Source organism: Andrographis paniculata, unplaced genomic scaffold (assembly GCF_009805555.1).
Source record: "Andrographis paniculata isolate CXL003 unplaced genomic scaffold, ASM980555v1 Contig78END, whole genome shotgun sequence".
Taxonomy (NCBI): domain Eukaryota; kingdom Viridiplantae; phylum Streptophyta; class Magnoliopsida; order Lamiales; family Acanthaceae; genus Andrographis; species Andrographis paniculata.
In genome coordinates, this window is record NW_026137615.1 from 4,179,476 (window position 1) to 4,202,291 (window position 22,816).

The 22,816-nt window shown below is 33.6% G+C and overlaps 3 protein-coding genes and 1 non-coding gene across 5 annotated transcripts; 3 read left to right on the plus strand and 1 right to left on the minus strand.

The window, feature by feature from the left end:
* Positions 1 to 1,183: 1,183 nt before the first annotated feature.
* Positions 1,184 to 4,324, plus strand: LOC127239619 (leucine-rich repeat receptor-like protein kinase PXC1). Its single transcript, XM_051257856.1, has 4 exons — positions 1,184 to 2,344; positions 2,412 to 2,645; positions 2,982 to 3,411; positions 3,833 to 4,324. Exons 1-4 carry the CDS (start codon positions 1,243 to 1,245, stop codon positions 4,044 to 4,046), a joined length of 1,980 nt encoding a protein of 659 aa, XP_051113813.1. The 5' UTR covers positions 1,184 to 1,242; the 3' UTR covers positions 4,047 to 4,324.
* Positions 4,325 to 5,540: 1,216 nt separating this feature from the next.
* Positions 5,541 to 9,280, minus strand: LOC127239621 (uncharacterized). Its single transcript, XM_051257858.1, has 7 exons — positions 8,563 to 9,280; positions 8,247 to 8,397; positions 7,442 to 7,495; positions 7,270 to 7,361; positions 6,577 to 6,812; positions 5,876 to 6,046; positions 5,541 to 5,801 (listed from the first exon to the last, which is right to left on the minus strand). The coding sequence occupies exons 1-7, from the start codon at positions 9,192 to 9,194 to the stop codon at positions 5,704 to 5,706; spliced, it is 1,434 nt and encodes a 477-aa protein (XP_051113815.1). The 5' UTR covers positions 9,195 to 9,280; the 3' UTR covers positions 5,541 to 5,703.
* A 2,197-nt stretch (positions 9,281 to 11,477) lies between these two features.
* LOC127239538 (pyruvate kinase 1, cytosolic-like) lies at positions 11,478 to 17,022 on the plus strand. Of its 2 annotated transcripts, XM_051257736.1 has the most exons (17): positions 11,478 to 11,760; positions 11,853 to 11,950; positions 12,053 to 12,149; positions 12,238 to 12,335; positions 12,546 to 12,701; positions 12,857 to 12,934; positions 13,211 to 13,342; positions 13,826 to 13,906; positions 13,999 to 14,070; positions 14,148 to 14,237; positions 14,744 to 14,888; positions 15,008 to 15,096; positions 15,185 to 15,280; positions 15,363 to 15,430; positions 15,540 to 15,639; positions 15,738 to 15,797; positions 16,725 to 17,022. In XM_051257736.1, the coding sequence occupies exons 2-17, from the start codon at positions 11,882 to 11,884 to the stop codon at positions 16,875 to 16,877; spliced, it is 1,584 nt and encodes a 527-aa protein (XP_051113693.1). In that variant the 5' UTR covers positions 11,478 to 11,760; positions 11,853 to 11,881; the 3' UTR covers positions 16,878 to 17,022. The 2 variants fall into 2 exon arrangements, with proteins under 2 accessions (XP_051113693.1, XP_051113694.1); XM_051257737.1 differs by lacking the exons at positions 11,478 to 11,760; positions 11,853 to 11,950; positions 12,053 to 12,149 and having other exon boundaries at positions 12,475 to 12,701.
* A 2,023-nt stretch (positions 17,023 to 19,045) lies between these two features.
* On the plus strand, positions 19,046 to 19,118 carry TRNAR-UCU (transfer RNA arginine (anticodon UCU)). Its single transcript has one exon. It is a non-coding gene; the product is annotated as a tRNA-Arg (tRNA).
* The last annotated feature ends 3,698 nt before the right edge of the window (positions 19,119 to 22,816 follow it).

Here is a 22,816-nt window from a genome sequence, read left to right on the forward strand (position 1 = left end):
GGCTGATGATTTGAATTTTTGTAAGTCGTAAGTATTTTGATATGATGTATTTTGAAAAAAAAATAATAATAATAGTATATTTTTATTAATAATCATATAGATTGAATAGTGAAATTTTTTATTTTAAAACCCCAAACAAACAGAAGTATACACAGGGTGTTCTATATTTGAAATTTTGAGTTATTTTTTATATTCTTTGATAAAATAATTATTAAATATAACATTTTTTTTTCAAGGAAATCAATATTAAATTTTGTTATTTTTAAATGAGTGAGGTTTGAAAAATTGGATTGGTAAGAATGGTGATAGGTAGTCCATTGATAAAAGAAATAAACTTGAAAACAATAAAGTTTTTAACACAGGCAATAACACTGTTACTCTCCATCCAACTAACTGATTTTTGCAATTAAATATTTTGACTTTCTATTATGGGATGGTCATGTGATGCAATTATGTTATTGATTCATTATTAATTGTGGATTTACTCGTACTCGTTAGGTAATAGGTTTAAACTTCCTGACGCTTTCAGATCATTTGTCACCCATGGTTTGTCTAGTATGATTTATTTTATCGAATTTAGTTTACAGAATATTAGGCTTGGCCAGGAGTTCACTCAGTGCGTACTTTCGGATAGCGATAACGGTTGTGTATTTTTACGTTAAAAAATAAAATTGAATCAAAATAAGTCCCATAAGAAAGACATAGTGGCGTGAGAGTATACACTCTCCGGGTCTTGCCTGTTACACATGGTTTGTTTAGTCGGACAGAGTATAAGGTGAAAGATAAACAAAATGATTTAGCCAATAACCTATTAATCAATCCATCTATTCAATAAATTAAGATCCTACTTGATAGTTATTAAAATTTTCAATATGGTTCTTTAGCCCAAGATTTCAATTTTTACTATTTACCCTTTTTTAAATATATATATATATATATTTATACTTTTTTTCAAGTGTGTATTTTTAAAATTTAATTTAATTTACTATTCAAATAATTATTTGAGTGTCCTGTTTCGTGATATGAAATGATATATTTTCATATATGTATAAAAAAATTGTAATTATTGCATGTAAAAACACAACCGTAAATTCATATTCATTGTTTGTTCACGAATTTTTCTCCCAGCAAAAATTGTTATTTTCACTAATTTTCTAGCCTTAAAGAGTCTCCGAGTCACGTGTATTAAACCTAACGGTGCCTTATTCATACACCACCGCACTTCCCGCTCTGTACCGCCAAATGGATTTCACCACACTCTCCTTTCTACTCCTCACCATCTCCGCCTCCTCCGCCGCCGCCGTCTCCGCCGCCAATGACACCGCCGCACTTTCTCTTTTCCTCTCCCAGACCGACCTCCATGGCACGCTTACTTCCAACTGGACTACCACCGGCGAAGCAACCACCGCCTGCGCCGCCAATTGGATCGGCGTAAATTGCACCGACCGCCGCGTCACCGCCGTCGCGCTGCCGTCTCTCAACCTCCGAGGTCCGATCGACGCACTTTCGTCGCTGCAACAGCTCCGCCTCCTCGACCTCCGGGGCAACCGCCTCAACGGTACTCTCAATTCCCTCGCTAACTGCCTCAATCTCAAACTCGTATATCTCTCCGGCAACGACTTCTCCGGCGAGATTCCGCCGGAACTGTCCTCGCTCCACCGCCTCCTCCGCCTCGATCTCTCCAACAACAACCTCCACGGCTCCATTCCGTCGGAATTCTCCAAACTGTCGCGCCTCCTCACTCTAAAGCTCCAAAGTAACGCTCTCTCTGGAACTCTCCCGAACTTTCTAGATTCGCTTCCTCAGTTGAAAGATCTGAACCTCTCCAACAACGAATTCTCTGGAATTCTACCGAAGAGCTTATCCTCGAGGTACGGAGCAAGTAGCTTCTCCGGCAATCCAAACCTCTGCGGCGGCGGAAATCCTAATTTCGCCAACTGTTCGTCCGCCGGAAAGCTTCCTCCCGCCCAAACCGTACCGTCAAACCCTACCTCCCTTCCGTCGCCGTCAATCGAGCACCACCACCGCCACAGCCTAAGCGACGGAGCTGTAGTAGCCATTGTAGCAGCCAATTCGGTGCTCCTATTACTGCTCGCCTCAATTGCAGTCTGCTACTACTGCTGCAGCACCTCAAAGGACACCAATTCCATGGCGGCCGACAGCGAGGGCGGAAAGAGGAGCAGGAGCAGCTACTCCAGCGAAAAGCGAGTGTACGCCAACAATGGCGACAGCAGCGACGGCACAAATTCAACTAATAAGAGCAAACTTGTGTTCTTTGACAGGAAGAAGAAGCAATTCGAGCTGGAGGAACTGCTCCGGGCGTCGGCGGAGCTGCTGGGGAAAGGTAACGTTAGATATTCAATTCACAGTGTAAATTACAAGAAAAATTTCTGAATATCTGTACTCCATAGGAAATTTGGGGAGTGTGTACAAAGCTGTTCTTGATGATGGAAGCACAGTGGCGGTGAAGAGGCTGAAAGATGCAAATCCTTGTGGGAGGAAAGAGTTTGAGCAGTACATGGAAGTAATTGGGAGGATGAGGCATCCAAATGTGGTGAAATTGAGGGGATATTATTATGCCAGGGAAGAGAAATTGCTTGTCTATGATCATCTTCCTAATGGGAGTCTGCATTCTCTGCTTCATGGTATGTTTTTCTTGATTTTAGTTTGAAATTGAGATGACCAACTTATTTTGTGTTGGTTGGTGTTTGATTGGTGTAATGGATTTGAAACTTTTGAATGGAAAGGATTTTCTTGATGTTAATTTCGAGTAGAATGTACACCATAATGGTGTGTTTTTGGATGTCGTGGAATGAATAATAATGATAATAATAATAATAATAAAATTAAAATTAATGATATATATTTTCAATTTTTTATACTTTTATGTTATTTGAATTTTATGTTTCTCGTCATCTCATCTCGAATACAAGAAAAGAAAGATAGTTTAATTTTCGATTTCTGGACCGTGACATATGTAGAGAGGCGAGGGCCGGGAAGGGTTCCGCTTGATTGGACAACAAGAGTCAGCCTGATACTCGGAGCCGCAAGAGGGCTCGCAAGAATTCACCAAGGCAACAACAACGCCGACCACATAGGATCAAGAATCCCACACGGGAACATCAAGTCCTCCAATGTATTGCTCGACAAAAACGGGATTGCATGCATTTCCGATTTCGGGTTATCGTTGCTGCTGAGCCCCGCCCACACGACATCCCGGCTGGGAGGGTACCGAGCTCCCGAGCAGGTGGAAACCAAGCTACTATCGCACAAGGCTGACGTTTACAGCTTCGGGGTCGTGCTGCTCGAAATTCTGACGGGCCGGGACCCGTCGCTCGACTTGCCCAATTGGGTCCGGTCCGTGGTGCGGGACGAGTGGACTGCCGAGGTGTTTGATTCCGAGCTCTTGAGGTAAAAGTAGATGTGACAATTTCAGGTTGGTTCGGATTTTACATCAGGCTTAAGAAATCTAAGCCAGATGTAGTCCTATTTCAAATCATACCAGCCATGCCGGTCGCTCTTTTAAAATTTAAAATATATTTAGCATAATTTTTTTAAATTAAAAATAAATTCAATTATGAAACAAATATTTTTTATTGGTAATTAAGAATTTAAATATACATATATAATTAACATTTAACTTTGTTATATTTTTTAAAATTAATTAAATTTAAATTTTATTTAATAAATCATGTATTATTCCAATTTACAATTGTGTTGGGCCATTTTGGCCTAATCTAGAAAATTTTCGGGCTTAATTTTAAAGTCCAAATCCTTATTTTTATGTTGTGTTTGAACTGAATTTTGCTTATTTTTGTTGTTACCTATATAGGTACAAGAACATCGAGGAGGAGCTGGTGTCGATGCTGCACGTGGCAATGGCGTGTGTGGTGGCGCAGCCGGAGAAGAGGCCAGGGATGGAAGAGGTGGTTATGATGGTGGAGGAGATTCGAGTCGAGCAGTCGCCTTTAGGGGAGGACTACATTGACTCGAGGAATTCTTTGTCGCCGTCTTTGGCTAATACGGACGACGGATTGGTAGCATGAAATTGTGTCGCCAAGTTTCAGCACTGCTGCTGTTGCACAAGTTTGTCGCGCGAGCGGGGGCAGGCAGTTGTATGAATTGTTTGTATCTTGGCGGGAGATTTTTTTGTTACTATTTGTTAAGGTAAATTAGCGTAAGATTTGTTCGTTGGTCTGTTTAAACCAGTGGTTGATGCATTGTTTTTGTTTCTCATTTGATGCATTTTGTTCGTCAAATGTATATAGATTGGTTGGCCTTTTATTTATTTTTATTTTAATTTGAATAGTAATTTATATGTTTCTTCCTCGTAAAAATAGATGGTTGATAGACAAGGACTATGTTAGCATAGTCGGCGTTATCATTTAACGCACGCAATATTATGCTCATAATCTGAGATCAATTATAGTGTGTTTGCCCTAAATGTAATCACATATTTAGGATAAAATGGTAAAAATTCAATATTCAAGTATGCTATACTTATATCCTAATTAAGGATAATTAATCCTACCTAAATGTGTAGGGTTAATTTATCCAAATAATATTTATATAAAAATTTATATTATCCTAGAAATTATAATATACCATCCTTCAAAATAGCCGCGTATTATTATTTATACTATTATCATACGACTAATCAAGACAATGCTAAGTATTCAAGCCAAACCGTACAAACATCCGAAACCGCAAATCATATCCAAACCGAAAATTTCGGTCAAAATATTGCAATATTTACGGATAATTTGAATCAAACCAAAATTAAGAAGAAATACATTAAAAAAATAATTAAAATTCCAATTGAATAATAATAATTGCAAATATTCTGAACTGCCGAACTAAAACCAAACTGGATATAATTATAAATATAAATTTTTAACATTAATATAAATATACAAATATATTCAGTTGGATTGAACCGAACCGGAAAAAATATCAAAACAAATACTATCAAATATACAATATTTGTATTCGAACGAACTTGTTTGGTGAACCAAAAATTCGGTTTGATTCAATTCTGTTTAGCTGTTTGGCGGTTCAACTTGACTTTTTTGCCCACCCCTAATGCTAATTAACTCCTATCAGTACCCTTATATACTAGTTGATCATCGATTTTCCTAAAAGGTAACAAATATACACAACCAAGGTTGTCACGGTGCTCTTTTGCGGCGCGGCACTTGTGGACCGCCATACCGCCATGGCGAGCGCAGCATACTATCTTTAAAATTATATATTATAAAGACTCGGAGGCGGCAGCTGTTTCGATAATTTGATCGAATCAGATTTAAGGGTTTTAAATTTCAGACCCTAACTCCCACTTCCATCCGGAGTGAGGTAAGTTTGGGCTAAGGGTTGTATTAATTTGGACATGCCTTGGCGTCGCCATGCCGCCTTATTACATAATAAGGCGGTAATAAGGCGGGGCGGTGAAGCCTGGCGCTCTCCAAAAAGTGCTATTACACCGTGGTATCGGGACACGGCGACAACAATGCATACAACATGTTGTTTTCTTACCCCTCATGGACAACAATCACATTAGGCACTGCATTAGGAGCTTTGTATATGCATATGTATGTATGTATATATATATATTGTACAAACAAATCTATGTATCTATTTAGTGACCTAAGGAACAATCACACAACATACGGAAAAACCGTAATTTAATTAAAAATGCACACACAATCAACTTACAGGGCCTGTTTGATCGATAAGCGTTCCAACTCGTTGTCCACACAGCGCCCTCGAGATGTTTCCCGGCTCGTGAAGATTAAATATGCCAACTGCGAAAATCAAAATCAAAATCAAATTTCAATTATTCACATCGAGCACAAAAATAAAAAGACAGTGTGGGAACCTGGAATTCCATTCTCCTCGCAGAATGTCACGGCCATCTTATCCATAGGGGACGTGCCCCAGGAAGCCAATTCCCGGAAAGAAATGTGCTCTGCCGTAACGCTGTTATTTCTAGAGTCGCAAATGTAGACGCCGTCCACATTTGTACCTTTCAGGACAGCATCAGCATGAACTGCACAAAAGATTTGGAGGTGTGTAAATTAATGTAACTAGAGATGACAGAGACGATTAGCTGAAATCAAAGGACGTAGGGATGGCAATGGTCGGGACCCGAACACACATGGCTTGACCCGAAACCCAATTATACTCGGATCTGACCATACCCGACAAAACCAGGTGGATCCGACAAACCCGAAAAAATCTTTTACAATTCTTAAAATTTAATTTAAAATTGGACACCAACCCGATATATACTAAGATTTATATATTTTATTCAAAAATATTATAATAAAATAATAAAAAATAAATATATTAAACTAAAATCATATTTTTAATATAATTTATATTATTAAAATTATTTTTTTTCATATATATAATCAATATATTAGTAATATATTAATCGGGTCCGGATAGGGTCCACTCTTAGACCTGACCCAGACCTGATACTCAAATAATTGAACCCAACTCCAAATAAATGGATCGGGTCCGGGTCGGGTCTACCCGGACCATTTCCATCCCTGGAAGGACGGGCCATTATCATACTCTCGGATGCTCTAAATGCTGCAGCTGTATCTGTGGAGAAGAGTGGATTCCCGGTGCCTGCTACAATGCCACCGAATATTACAACCCTTCCCTTTTCAAGATGCCGGATCGCTCGTTGACGGCTGTAAGGCTCAGCAACCTCAGGCATGGAGAATGCACTCTGCAGACGTGCCTGCACGCCTGCTTTCTCTAGTGTGGATTGAAGCAGTATGGAGTTCATCATCGTCGCCATCATTCTGGTTTCAATGGGAAACCGAGGCAGAATCAGTGACTAAAATGCTGAAGGTATATTTTATTTCAGTAAGCGAAAACAAGAAAAGCACCAGAGGGAAAATGCGCCTCATATCAGTCATGGATAAATATTAACGAAGACACTATCACTAGAAGCATTTAACCTGTACACGGACCCAAGATCTTGATTGTGCTAAGAATCAAGGTCAGAGTTGAATTGTAGCTTATAATGAATTATTGATTCGCCTACACGAGGTGGAGATATTGATCCCACAAGCTTTCACAAGTGTACAATACATGATCAGCAAAAAAGAGTTATCGATAAATGTGTTTGGGATAGTACCAATCAGCTCCTTTCTTTTGCAAATTTGTTGAATCTAAAAGTACATAACAGTCCCGAGAAAACATTGCATAATTTGTTTTACAGATAAAGAAAACCCAACTTTAAATTAGAGAACTTACCCGATTTGATATGCAGTGCACCTATCAAATCCAGTTGAGGTGACCCATGTATCTCCACAGAAGAAGTTTCTACCACCGACAACTATAGCCACCTAGGACAGAATTTAAGGGTGGGCAAAAATAGACACGCAGAAAGACAAGTAAATGACGAATGTGAAGTTTGTATTGATACCTCAACTCCAGCAAAGCAAGCTAATGAAACTTCTTTTGCAATCAACATTGCCACCTGTGACATGAACGATTACAAAATTAATCAAAGGTTAAAGCTAAGAACATGGAGGAATTTTTTTCGATGCTTTTGATGTAGATTCCGAACAAACTTGAGGTTATGAGTTTAGAAATCACAGCTTCAGTAATAATAGTTTTCTATCATACAGGTATTGAGGTTCTTGTTGATCACAATCCAAATTACACAATAAATCACAGAATAGGACCAGACCAAAGGAATGAAATGATGAAATGTTCGAGCACCAGACCACCTAGTTTACCAAATCACCATTCAAAAGAATTCAATGTTTGATAAAAATATATGCATCAAGCTACAAATTGCATCTTCTGAGTATGAAATCCAACAGAATAGGACTCTCCAAAGCCCAATTTTCCCCAAATTCCAAATCAAAGAAGTTTCTTACTTACAGTGGCACACCATTGGAGGACATTCTGTAAGATGGAAGCGCAAGAGGGCACAGGAAAGAAATCAAACTTATGGAGAGAACATCAATGTTTAAAAGCATTTGCAAGCTCAGTGAAGGAAATGCATTCTATCTCGTAATTTAGCAAGCAAAAGGTATTTCTGAAGGGAGAAAGTTGTTCTAAAACCTAATCGTCTATATAATATCATCGAAGAGGCGGAAAGACAGCTCTATGTTCTTAAGGTAGGATGGTTTCATCGTATCTTAGGTTGTGCCTTTGAGATTCAGTATAAAACAGAGCATGCATTTCAATTCGACAGGTTAACTAGGAAGAAGAAAATACACCTTTGGATCTACATTGTTTGGGGCAGCAGCACTTCCAGCTAGAGCAGCACCGCTAATTTTGAACACCACTCTTCGTCGTCTGAGATTGTTCGATGGCTTCAATTTGGCGTTGTTAATTTGAACACTGGTACTGTTGATCGATGTTCCTAGCCTGTCAAAAACATGTTCCCATAGGAAGGAATGCAGCATCAGTTTATACTGTCCAGATTTCAATCATGGTAAAAGATACAGAACTGCTGCTATAAACCACAGCAGTGATCAAATTTCTGTTCCCCGATCTGGAATTAGGAATCACAGCTTTCAGATGTATGTATACCTTTTGGATTGTCTAGCGGAATAGGACGCACCAACGCCGACGGACGACTTCTCCTCCTCCGCAGCAGCTTTAGCGGCAAGAGAATTGCCGACGATCTGCTCCATCTGCTTGAACCACGGCCAATGACTCGCAGCAACGCCGCCGCTGCTCAACCGATGCCTCTCCAATTTATACCGCTTCTTCAAATTATCAACCTTGTTCTTACACTGCTCGACGCTCTTCGTCTGATTCTCGCACCTCTCGCTCACCATCGCCGCCACCTCCTCCCAATCCCTTCCTCGCAAATTCCCCCGATTCAACTGCACAAACTTCTCGCTATACGCCTCGAGCAAACATCCGATCGCCGTATCACTCCACTCCTCCCGATCCTTCCTGTAGTCCCCGCTCCCTCCCGACGAAGGCAATCTCGACCTCTTCGGCGTTCCGCTGTGGATTTCATCCCGATCGATGAGGCGCTTTCCGGAAATCGGATTCGGATCGGGCTCGGAATCGAATGGATCGGAGTCGTGGTCGTACGGGTTGATCTGGTAGGGTGGGGGTGGGGTTTGGGTGGCGGAGGCGGTTGGGGGTTGGGCGGGGTTAGGGTTTTGGTGGTCGTCGAGGAGGGAAAAGTCATCGCCACAAGAGGCCATGGACGGCGTCAAGTTGACGGAAACGGAGCGGAGTAGACGGAGGACATGAAAAGAAGGAGCGCCGTTAAGGTGATTGGGTTTCGTTTCGGCGATTCTGAAAGCTGAGGCGTTACCTTCGTGATCGAGGCCGTCATGTGGGCACGTGGCTTGCGCGTGCCGCCCTATTTCACTTGTACCGGACCCGTTTTCATTATCGGGTCCGGAATTAGGGTGTGTTTGGATACTTTTAAAATTTTGTTTTGAAAATATTATACGATGAATAAATTCTTGTTTATAAATTTATTACTCTATTTTTATAAGTATCAACTCACTCTTAGAATGGATTCGAGCATACCCATTTCAATAATAACCCCAAAATAAAATTTTCAATCTAATTATAAATTTTATAATATACTAGTACTTAATTATTTTATTGATATAGAGTATTTTTATGGTTTTTTTGTTAAAATTATTTAATTAACAATTTTATAGTAAGTTTATAGATTATACTAATAAATAATTTTACTCACTCTGTAATTTTATTATGTTGTTGGAGTAATAATTATTTTGTTGCTAATTTTTTATTAGGTAATATATTTTTTTAGTTTTGTATAATACTTCCTCCGTTCCAAAAGAGTTGTCTTATTTTTCCATTTTTTTCCGTCTCAAAACAATTGTCATGTTTTATTTAGTAATCGTGGTCTCCACTTTATAGCAAAATTATTCATACTTTTTCAAACTACCCCTAATTATTACTCTAATCTACTTTTTAAAATCCTTCAAAAAGTAAGTATATTTTAGTATTTTACATTCTATTTTATACTAACTTTCAATTAAATACTATTATTCTTTAATTCCCGTGCCAACTCCCAAGGCACTTCTTTTAGGACGGAGGGAATATTAAATTTTTTTATCATTTTAAACCTTTAGATAAATTACATTTGAAAATAGGTTCCGTAAGTAACAATAATTCGTTAAGATAATCCTTCGGTGCCGAATTTTCTATGTTGTTTGGCCTGACCGACTTTAACGCAACTAACATATCATCGTCACATCGGTCATAATATATGGATCACCATTTTAGTTTTTTTTTAAAAAAAAAAAAAAACTTGCAAGACCATCATTGTAAAACCCAATTTAGAAATTATTTTTTTAAAAAAGTTAAATTAAACATATCACAGAATAAATAAATTGATTAGGTATAGAGTGACTACTCTATTCGTAGAAGTGATAAAACCGTTACAATTACAGAAATACTAATAATAAGATTTATGTTGTAAGAATATATAACATAAACAAGTGTTTATTTAATTATAATACGTTTTCTGCCCTATAAAAAAATACTCTATATTACTATAAGCATGAGAATTTTAAAGATATATAATTAAAAATATACTAATATAAATAATTATAATTAAAATAATTTAATAATTTAATAAAATTAAAATATGAATTATAAAATTAAAATATTTAATTATATTTTTATAAAAAGAAAATGATATGAGACATAAAAAATTAAAAAATATATATATTTTATTTGGTACGAGGAAGGGTAATATACTCCCTCGATCCAGAAACAATTGGGGGCTCGATTCAGAAACAATTGGGGGCGTTTGGTACTTATAATGAAATTGCAGATAAATGAGAGTAAATAATAGAATTGAAGAGAGAGAATTGAGTAGAGAACGAGAATTAATTCTCTTGTTTGATAGAATAGAAATTTCAGTTGAAAAATGTAAAATAAATGAATGGATCGGACAAAAATAAATGATTAATCTAACAAAAGACAATTTTAGCCAATGAAAATCATGAAAAAATATTTTTAAAACAAAAACTTATAAATTATATACGAAATTTTGTAAGATCATATTTTAATATAATTTTTAAAAAAAATCATAAAAAATTAAATACTTGAAATAAAAATAATTTATTTTTCAATTTTTATTTTTTTTACTCAAACAAACAAGAAAAATAAAAATAATTTCATTTCTTTTCTGCTAATTTTCAATACCAAACACACTCTTGGATTATTAGAGATTAACGACAGAGATTAATGACAGTTAAAGAGAAAATAATATTATATTGATAACGGTGTTAAGTGTTTCAGTGTATTTTTTTTAGCGTGATTGAAGAGATCTACTTGTCCACACCCGGCGCAGAGCACCGATGAGCGAATATTCTGCCACGTGTCCGATGAGGTGGGCCCACGATATGCAAGGCGAGTGCGGGACTGTGTGCGGCCTGGCTCGTGGGTCACAAGTCAAGAAGCATTAATGGCGAAGGACCTCTTCAAATCACAGCAGCATGGAGATCGGGTCTCGGATCAGAAGCATGCATTTCAATGGCGCCGACGTCACGCGGCCACGATGCTGAAAAGTGCCAATACGAAATCGGTGCAACCGTGCAATTCCTGCGACAGGTGTGGTTTTGCCCATTGTTTTCGCTCGATCCGCAGTCTAGTTCACTGATTCTACGACAAACTGTGGGAGAGTTGGAATTCAAAGTGCTGCCAGGGGCATACTGTTCATCGATAACTTAAAGCAATAAAATATAGAAAGTAAAAGTTGCACCCTGTTCATCGACAGTGGTATTATATTGATATTTGTTGCTTTCGATTACATAAATTTCTCTGTTCGTGTGGAACATAGAAGTGCTCTTATTCGGATTACTTCGTTCTAGCTTGCATTCACACAGATCATCGAAACAAAATGCATTCGAACCACTTGCTGCTAGAGGAACCGATCCGGATGGCAATGATTATGGAGCCACCAAAACCGGTGAGATTTTGTTGATTTTGTCTTTGGATAGCATTCAGCTTTCCGAGGATCGATTTTGGCGTTGTGTTTGCATGAAATGTATGGTGTTTTTTCGCGATGCAGAGCTTTTTCCCTGCAATGACGAGGATTGTAGGCACGTTGGGGCCATGGTCTCGATCCGTCGAGGTTATCAGCGATTGCCTTAAAGCTGGAATGTCGGGTAAATAGAATCATTATCTTCAATTTTGCTTTCCGTTTTCCGTTATCATCGGTTTTGGTCTTGATTTTCGTCTTCTCCGACAATACAGTGGCACGATTTGATTTTTCATTGGGCGATGCGGCGTATCATCAGGAAACTCTGGAGAATTTGAAAACAGCTATTAAGAAATCGAAGAAACTATGTGCTGTAAGAATATAACCTAACCTCTTAAAGAGTTTATGCTTTTCATTTGCTTCGTTCTTTTCAAGAACTAAAGTAAGAATTCTGATATCTGTAACCAAATTTGAAAGAGGCTAATCAAATGAAGGTATATCCTTAATTTCAGAATCCATCATTTTTGGGAGTAAAATTCTTATTCGACTTCCTAAATGGATGCTGGAAACAACAAATTTTCAGGTTATGCTAGACACTGCAGGTGCTGAACTCCAAGTTATAAATAAAAGTGAGAATCCTATAACACTCCAGGAAGATGATAAGGTTGTTCTCACACCTGATCGAGGTCAGGAAGCATCTTCTGGAGTTCTGCCAATCAAGTTTGATGGATTGGCCAAGGTTGGCACTGAACTTGGTTCTTGCCCCACCTTTTTTTCTTCTTCTCTGTTTCTTTAATTTTCTGACAAAGATGTTTCTCATCTCTACCAAGAGTATATGAATTTGTCCACTTCGTTTCTTGTATATGATCTTCTGATGAAGTTAATTGTTTGCAGGCAGTTACACAGGGAGACACCCTTTTCATCGGACAGTACCTATTCACAGGAAGTGAATCCACTTCTGTTTGGCTGGAGGTATATATATATATATACACACATATAAACATAGTTACATACACATTATACCTACACGGGTGCATGATTTGATTGTTTATTAAGTTCTTGCTAATTGTTTCATCATGATCATTGTGTTAAATCCTTTTTTAAAATAGGAATGAGTGTGATCAGTTGTGGTATAAAACATTCTGCTTTTGTTTCTGGATTCATTATCTACATTTCAGCTTAGGATGGATGAATCATTACTATTTTGTTGCAAGTTTTTTCATTTTTGAAATTGCATGTGGTTTGCAGGTGGATGAAGTAAAAGACAATGATGTGATTTGCAATATCAAGAATTCAGCAACCTTAGCTGGATCCTTATTTACATTGCATGTTTCCCAAGTTCACATTAGTCTACCTACTCTATCTGATAAGGACAAGGAGGTGAGTGGTGATTGTAGATGTATGTAATATGTAATGTTCACGAAAATTGCTTATTTTTGCATCCATAACTGTTATTGTTTGGATCCATTCTTTGTTTGAATCCAAGAACAAAGGGTTCCCAAGATGCACAAATATATACATATATATGTGTGTGTGTGTGTGTGTATCAGGGATTTTTAACTCAATACTTGTAGTACACATAAATGAAACTAAATAATCAACACCACTTGATTTTTAAACCTCAAATGGATTTTTTAGTGTTTATTGATTGCTCTGAAGAATTTTATAAATGCTTCAATTCTTGTGTATGTGTTGGCGGTGACAATCAAGAACAGAGGTGGAATTTAAGTATGTTTATAGACACTTGAAAGATTAAGCAGCAATTTTTATTCTGGCCCTACTTTTGTAGTTTGTGGCTTAGCTTTTAACTTGTAAAATGAGTAATTTGCAGCTTCTACAATATGCCATTGTTCTTGAATTCAGGCTATCAGTTCATGGGGAGTTCAGAATAAGATTGATTTATTGTCACTGTCTTATACACGCCATGCAGACGATGTTCGTCAGGTAAAACACCAAAGAAACCTTTTCCCCCTATCAAGCACTATGTTATCTTGGTCGAATCTGAGAATAGAATCTGATTATGTCGAATGACACAGGCCCGCGATTTTCTTGCCAAGCTTGGTGATCTAAGCCAGACTCAAATATTTGCCAAAATCGAAAACTTCGAGGTGCATTTACTTTCATTCAAAATCTTCATCTGGAGTAATTTCATTTAAAATCTGACTGCATTGTGTGATCTTGGCAGGGTTTAACTCATTTTGATGAGATCCTAAATGAGGCAGATGGTATCATTCTCTCGCGAGGAACCCTCGGCATAGATCTTCCACCCGAAAAGGTTGGTTTGCGAGTTTTACACATGTTGATTGATATAAACTCTGTGGCTCTTCAAAATTCTCTACAGATCACATTATTGTGATCCACAAAAAACTATATATACACACATAAAGTACATAGGTAAAATTGTACAAAGTTCACATGTGGTTTGAAGAAATTGCGTCAAATCCTTTATACTTTCAAAATTGAGTTAAACTTCCTCTTGGTCTTATAGACTCTGCATCTAATCTCCTCGGTCGTCCTTATTTTTTAAACTGCGAATGAGTTTCAGAATCTTTATTTCTAAATCACTAAAATTACAAATATATATATTTTTTTTATATTTTAGCTTCATGAAATACTAAAAAACTTGTTAGATGCAGATCTTAGAAAACTACGAGGGAGACTGACGTAATTTTGAAAGTACGAGGAATTTGGTGTAATTTTGTAAAACCATACGCGGGATTCATGCAATTTTGCCAAGTATATATATTAGCTAACATATGGTGCTTTATTCTGTATCTGCAGGTGTTCTTGTTTCAGAAATCTGCTATATACAAATGCAACATGGCTGGAAAGCCAGCAGTCGTAACTCGTGTTGTCGACACCATGACTGCCAATCTCCGGCCTACTCGTGCCGAGGCAACTGATGTTGCCAATGCCGTTTTGGATGGTAAATGCTTCCCAAGATTCATTAGGTCTTCGATTCACATGTATCATTATTATGCTTGTTCTTATTAGAATTTGAAAATTCGTTATGACTTGGCGCCATGTACTCTGCCAATGCTGCAGGATGCGATGCAATCCTTCTCGGCGCCGAGACCTACCGCGGATATTACCCTGTCGAATCTATTTCTACTGTAGGCAGAATTTGTGCTGAGGTAGGTCTAATTCGCTCTACATTCCAATCATCTAACACTTGTTCGAGTTAATTATCCGTGGAAGAACTCACCGCCATTGTTTTTGCAGGCGGAGAAAGTCTTTAACCAAGATCAATACTTCAAGAGGACCGTAAGATACATCACCGAACCTATGACTCACTTGGAATCCATTGCTTCTTCCGCGGTATGAAAATCTATGTACATAAATAACACGATGAGCTCGGAATTTATTACAGTTGCATGAATATATCCATTGTTGTGCTTAGGTCCGGGCTGCAATCAAGGTGAAGGCCTCTGTAATCATATGTTTTACGTCGACTGGAAGAGCTGCAAGGTATGGCATCGAATGCACCAAGAAGTTTTTTTTTTTTTTTTTTCTTAATAACGTGGGAACCCGCAATGGTATGATAAGTTGATTTCAATACACTGTCGCCATGGCACAGATTGATTGCCAAGTATAGACCAACTATGCCTGTTCTATCGGTTGTCATCCCTCGTCTCAAGACAGATCAATTGAAATGGAGTTTCACCGGTGCATTCGAGGTAAATCTTTCTATCAAGATTTACTTTTTATGCCAATAATTTTTACCCCATGGTAAAATTAAATTTGTTCGATGGATCTTTTTTTGGCTATGTTAAAGGCAAGACAGTCGTTGATAGTGCGCTCGCTTTTTCCTCTGCTTGCTGATCCTCGTCACCCTGTAAGTTTTTAAAATTTGGCATCATACTAGGGCTGGCAATAATTAACCCGACCTGATAATCCGATCCGAACTTGACCTGAAATAGTTGGGTTTTAGTTGAGATTTTCGACCCAATTAATAATTGGGTCAAACCAGTTTAACTCATTTAATTAAATGGGTCAGGTTAAGGTCTACATTTTCGACCTGAAAATAACTCGTCCAATCTGTTTAATTAATATTATTTTAAATTTAAATATATTTTTAAAATTTTATCAATACAATTCAATATTTATGGCCAATTTTATAAAAATAAATAATAAAAAATAAAGGATTGTGTTGTGTACTATTACGTAGTGTTTGTTAATTCAATTCTTGAATATCGGTTTCATGATACGAATAAATAATTTCTTGCTTTAATATGTATATATATTATGCATTTAAAATTTTTGTTAGTATAAATTTTAATTTTAAATTAAAATTTTAATTTTTTAGATTAAACGGGTTATACGAGTTAGATTCAGATTGACCCGATTAATAAAAAGTCAGGGTAAGGTTGCAAATATCAACCCTTTTAATTAAATGGGTCAGGTTCAGGTCAAAGGTTTTGTAACCCGTTTAAGCTGACCCGAACTCGAACCCAACTAGACCTGATCTGTTTGCCTGCCCTACATCGTACTATTCATGATTTAGACATTATATTAGGCATAAGAAAAAAAAAATGTATGATATCTCTTAAAATTTATATGAAATTTTGATATGTTTTTTAATAATATTGCATAAGATTTTTATAAAAAAATAAATATGTAATATTTTTTAAAACACAAGAAAACTCACTTTAAATCATAAAAAAGAATAATATAGACTTGAAATCATAGGTGATTATAAAACAATTTTGTCAAATATACGGGCGCTTTTATTATTCATGCAACGTTTTGTGGTTATCCATAGGCGGAGTCTACAAATGCAACAAATGAATCGATTTTAAAGGTTGCGCTCGACCATGGGAAAGCCTCGGGGTTCATCAAGTCCCATGATCGCGTCGTCATTTGCCAGAAAGTTGGAGATGCCTCTGTGGTAAAGATCATCGAGCTCGAAGATTAGCTTTCTTGTTGTTTAATCATGGTTGCCGATGCCTGGAAATTTTTTGTCTTGAGTTTTACATTTAGACTAGACACATTTATGCTCTTGTAAGATGATCGATAATGTGCATGCCCTGCAAATGATGCTATACTTTGATATTCTTTATCGTGAAATTTTTATAATATATTTTTTATTATTTAAATTATTTTCAAATAAAAAAATTGAAACCTAAGAATTTAGTCACTCGGCTAAATAGATTTATGCACTATTTAATTGATATTAAAATAAAATAAAATACTACATATAATTATATACTTCAAATTTTTGTATGATTTATTTATAATAAATAATTTTATCTACTCGTAATTTTATTATTTTTATTTATTTAATGTGATAATTGTAAAGAAGGGTTGAATATGTTTATTAAAAAATAAAATAAATATATGTATATATATATAACAATGTTATGTACACGTATGTATTGCAAGTAATACACAACTTGCTAAGTAGGTGTAATGTGGATGTTTTTGTAGGGGTCCATTAACCCCTATATATATATATATATATATATATATTGAAACTATGAAGATACATTATACACAATTTGGATATATATATTTATATATCTTTAAATATTATATACATTAAATATCACACACACATTCATATATATATATATATATACATTTAATACTTACCAACTATATTATATTGTTCTATATTATATAACAAACAAGGCTTTAATTTTGAAATGGTAATGAATAAATAATTATAAATAGTATAATAAGAATGTTGAGTAAAAATTATTTTTGGTCTTATTCAATATCATAATTATCAATTTTGGTCTCATTCAAAAAAAATTATCAATTTGGTCACACTCAAACGAAAATTTATCAATTTTAGTCCCAAGATGGTTGACTGAGACTAAACACGGCCGTGTTGGATGACTCAGAAGGTGACTGGGCGTCCCAAGCAGCCAACACGGCCGTGTTGGTTACCCTGCACTTCTAAACACAGCCGTGTTCCTGCCCGTGTTCTGAACACAGCCATGTTCTAGGCCATGTTCACGACTATGTTTTCAATATAATCATATTGTACGTCATATTTATTATTATTTTCATTTTTTTTGTTAAAATTATTAAATATATATTTATAATTCAACAAAAATATTTTTTACAATTATTTCATAATATAAAAATAATCATTTTTTAATATTTTTAAAATATATAAAAATAATAATATATTGATATATATTTTTTAATAATACTCTCTCTGTTTCACTTATCATGTCCACATTGTCATTTCTGTCCGTCCCGCATCTCATGTCACTTTTTTTTTTTGAAAAATAATTACACACTATTTTTTAATTTATTTTTTTAAATTTTAATTAAACTAATGAGTTACCTTAATATTAATTTGTACTTATTTATATTATATGATAATTATTTTCACTAATACATTCTTAATTATCTACTAATTATATTTATCCTATTGTCTACAGTGACCGAGACATCCAACATGGGACAGAGGGAGTATTATTTTGAATAATAAATTCAATTTATATTTTATAGAAATAATTAATTTTAAATAATTAATTTTAAATTTTTTACTATAAATTTTTAAAAATATATATAATGATTATTAAAAATATATATTAATATATTATTATTTTTATATATTTTAAAAATATTAAAAAATAATTATTTTTTATATTATGAAATAATTATAAAAAATATTTTTGTTGAATTATAAATATATATATATCGAATAATTTTAACCAAAAAATGATAATAATAATAATAATAATAAATATGACGTACAATATGATTATATTGAAAACATAGTTGTGAATATGGCCTAGAACATGGTTATGTTGAGAATATGAACAAGAACATGTGTTCAGAACACGACCGTGTTCAGAAGTGCAGGGTAACCAACGCGGCCGTGTTGGTTGCCTCGGATGGCCAGTCACCTTCTGAGTCATCCAACACGGCCATGTTCAAGCCAACACAACCGTGTTCAATCTCAATCAATTATCTTAGAACTGATAAATTTTCATTTGAGTGAGACCAAAATTGATAATTGTTTTTTAATGGGACCAAAAATGATTTTTACTCAAGAATATTTTATACTTTAAATATCACTAATATTTTGTATATATAAAATAAAGTTAGAAATTCAAATGTAAGGCGCCCATGGCCTAATGGATAAGGCGCTTGACTTCTAATCAAGCGATTGTGGGTTCGAGTCCCACTGGGCGTGCATATTTATTTTTATTCAATTTAGTACAGTGATAGCGTGTCGGACAGCCATTGGCCAGTCGTTGATGCGTGTAATCAATTTTTGAACAGCTATCATGGGTAGTTAATAATTAATTTATTACAGGAATGACGTGTCGAACAGCTATTGGATTGTGCAGTTGCTGTCGGTAATACAAACTTGGTCACACACATCCAACCAACATCGTGATTATTACTGTCGTTTACACGTGCTACAAATGCGACTTTTGTTAGGGTGTGTTCGTTTACCTAATTTCTTTTAATTTTGACTGTTTATCATTCAAATCAAATTAAAAATATTTACTTTTTATTTTTCATATTTTACTTAAAAAAAAATAATTTTATATGTAAAATATTATCTCAATACTATTTATATTAAATTATACAATTATTTCAATTAAAAATTTTATTATTTAATGCTCAATTTAAAATTTAAACCACCCAAACAACCTTAAGTAATTTCTTTTTTTTTTTTTTAATTTATCGTATTTTATAATATTTGTAATTTGTTTTTAAACATAAAAATATATATAATAAAAAAAATGTGCAAACAAAATTTTTAAAGTAATAAAATTACTCCCTCCGTCCCAGATACCATGTCCACGTTGTCGTTTCTGTTCGTACTACGTATCATCATGTCACTTTTTTTTTTTTTTGGAAAATGATTACACATTTTAATTTTATTTTAAATTTTTTAAATTTTTTTTATTTTAATTAAACTAATTAGTTATCTTAATCTTAATTTATAATTATTTATATTATAGAATAATTATTTTCACTAATACATTTTTAATTATCTACTAATTACACATCTCCTAAAATATCGTGTTCACCGTGTAACAGACACGGTACTCGGGACGAGGAGTATATAATATAGAGAGTAAAACAAGCATTAAAAAAAATGTCAGAGGTAGGACTCCAAAATAAAGAAACTCGCTGGAATTGTTGGAATGCGACTTTTGCCATCACATCTTTGAAATGAGGTGCATTATTATTATTATTATTATTATTATATATTACTAGTATTTACTGCGTGATATTCACGTTTTTATTATATTTTATTATCTTATAAATAGAATAATCATATATTGATATTCACGTTGAAAAATATTCACTATGGTTTCTTGAGTTCTTTTTTAATTTTTTGATATGGTTTGTTGAGCATTGATTTGAAGAGAGTATTTGTTTAAAAAATATTCTAATAAGATATTTTGGGTGTGTTTGTTTGGAGGTTTGGATTTTGAGTTAGAGATTTGAATAGTAAAAATTTTGAATTTGAATAGTTGTATGTTGTGATATAAATAGGTGTTGAAGTTATGTTTTGAATGTAAAATTGATTTTTAGTATAATATAAAAAATGAAAAATAGGTGTTTGATTTGATATTTTTGGAGGAAAAAATTTGATGAATAGTTTAAATCCAATCCAATTCTCCAAACAAACACACCCAATATATATATATATATATTCATTCGTCAGTCAAATTTATATTCATTTTTTTTAAAAAAAAAATTAGAATAAAAACAAATATTTTTGTTTTCTTAAAAGTAAAAAATTACTCTCTTCGTCTCGTAACAAAATATCAATTTTTTCATTTTAGTCCGTTTCATAACAAAACATTTTTTTTTTTTTAGTAATTGTACTATCTACCTAACATTACAAATACTCTTACAATTTACAATATGTTACATAAATGTCATTGTTTTTATATAAAACAATACTAATAAGGTTATTTTAGTCATTTCAACTTTATTATTACTACATTATAGGATAATACTAATATTTCTAAAATCTCGTGCAAAAAGCAAATAGATATATAGTTACGAGACAGATGTAGTATTATATTTTTGTATTTATCTTACTATAAAAAAAATTAATAAATATTACTCACTTTTATTAAATAAAAATTCGTGCCGGTTAAATGAACACATATTTGTATGACGGATGTAATATTTAATTAGTAATTCAATTATTCTTTCCGTTTCATTGAAATATTGTCATTTTCCATTTTCGTCCGTCCCAAAACAAGGTTATCATTTCATAATTTAGTAATTGTACTACATAATAAATACCCTTCCAACTTACACTATATTACACAAATGTCATTACTTTTATATTACACAATAGTAATAGGGGTATTTTTGTCTTTTTCACTACAACTCATTATAATACTAATATTTAAAAATTTACGTGTAAAAAATAAATGACAATCTTGCTCCGGAACGGAAGGAGTATATAGTTTCTAATAATAATTTTTTCTCCGTCTGAGTAATATGTGAATTTTAAAGTATTATTTGTAATATTATGTAAAGTATAAATATATTTTTATTAAAAAAATAAGTATATTTGAGTTAGACAAGAGAAATGATAAAATTATTTCATTTGCTGGAAATATAAGGAATATAAAATTTTCTCGTGGATTGTTATATTGAAAAATTATTTAAATAAAAATTTAAAATTTTAACCGCCTGAGTTGTATTTATTATATCATTTTCATTTGTCTGAGATAAGAGGTATCCAATTTTTATTTTTTTTTATTTTATTTTTTTTCGTAAAAATACCTTCCAAGTAAATAACGAAATAGCTTTACCCTTTATTCATTCAATAATATTAATGTTTAAGATAAAAAATACTAATATACATAAATTTGTGTGCAAAAGTAAAATGAATAATGTAATTTTAGAATGAGTGTATTTATTACTCCTTCCGTCCCGAAACTAAATATTCATTTATTTTTTGCACGTAGTTTAAGAAATATTAGTATTATATTGGAATATAGTAGAAAAGACTAAAATAACTTTGTTAGTATGTGTGATATAAAGATAATGACATTTGTGTAATATATTGTAAATTGCAAGGGTATTTGCAATGTTGAATAGATAGTACATTTACTAAAAAAAAAATTGAATAGACGGATTAAAATAAAAAAATAAATATTTTGTTATGGGACAGAGGAAGTATTAGATTCTACCAAAATTTACATAGAATACACACTCAATTGCATTGCATATTCCCACAATGCATCCATCAAAATTATATAATAATATTATTAATTTTTTGATATAGCTAAAGTAAATAATTTATCTGCACATAATTTTATTATTTTTACTTCAACACAGAATAACTAATTTGCTAGATTTTTTTTATTCAATAATTTGTTACTAATCATTTAATAAAATTTTTATAACATCATATTTTATTTTTTACTTATTACACTTGAATAGTACTAAAATATTAATAATATTATTTCCTAACTAGCTAAATTGTTTCATTTAGCTTACAACAGAGTTCTAGATATTGTGTAATCAATAACAATTAAAAAAGGTATTGCTAAAAATAATTATAATTTAATAAAATAATTATAAATTAAAATTAAGATGACTAAATTAAAAAATTATATAATTATATTATATTAGTAAAAGATGTGGACAGATTAAAATAAAAATACGAGATAAATTAAGTGGGACTCAAAAATTATTATTAGGGTGTGTTTGTTTGAGGGATTTTGTGAGATTTCTACTATTCTCACAAAATTTTTCCTCCAAGAATATCAAATTATTTTTATTTTTTATATTATACAAAAAAATCAATTTTAGATTCAAAATATCACATCAATTCTTATTTATATCACATCGTATAACTATTCAAATTTAAAATTTTTACTATTCAAATCCCAATCCAAA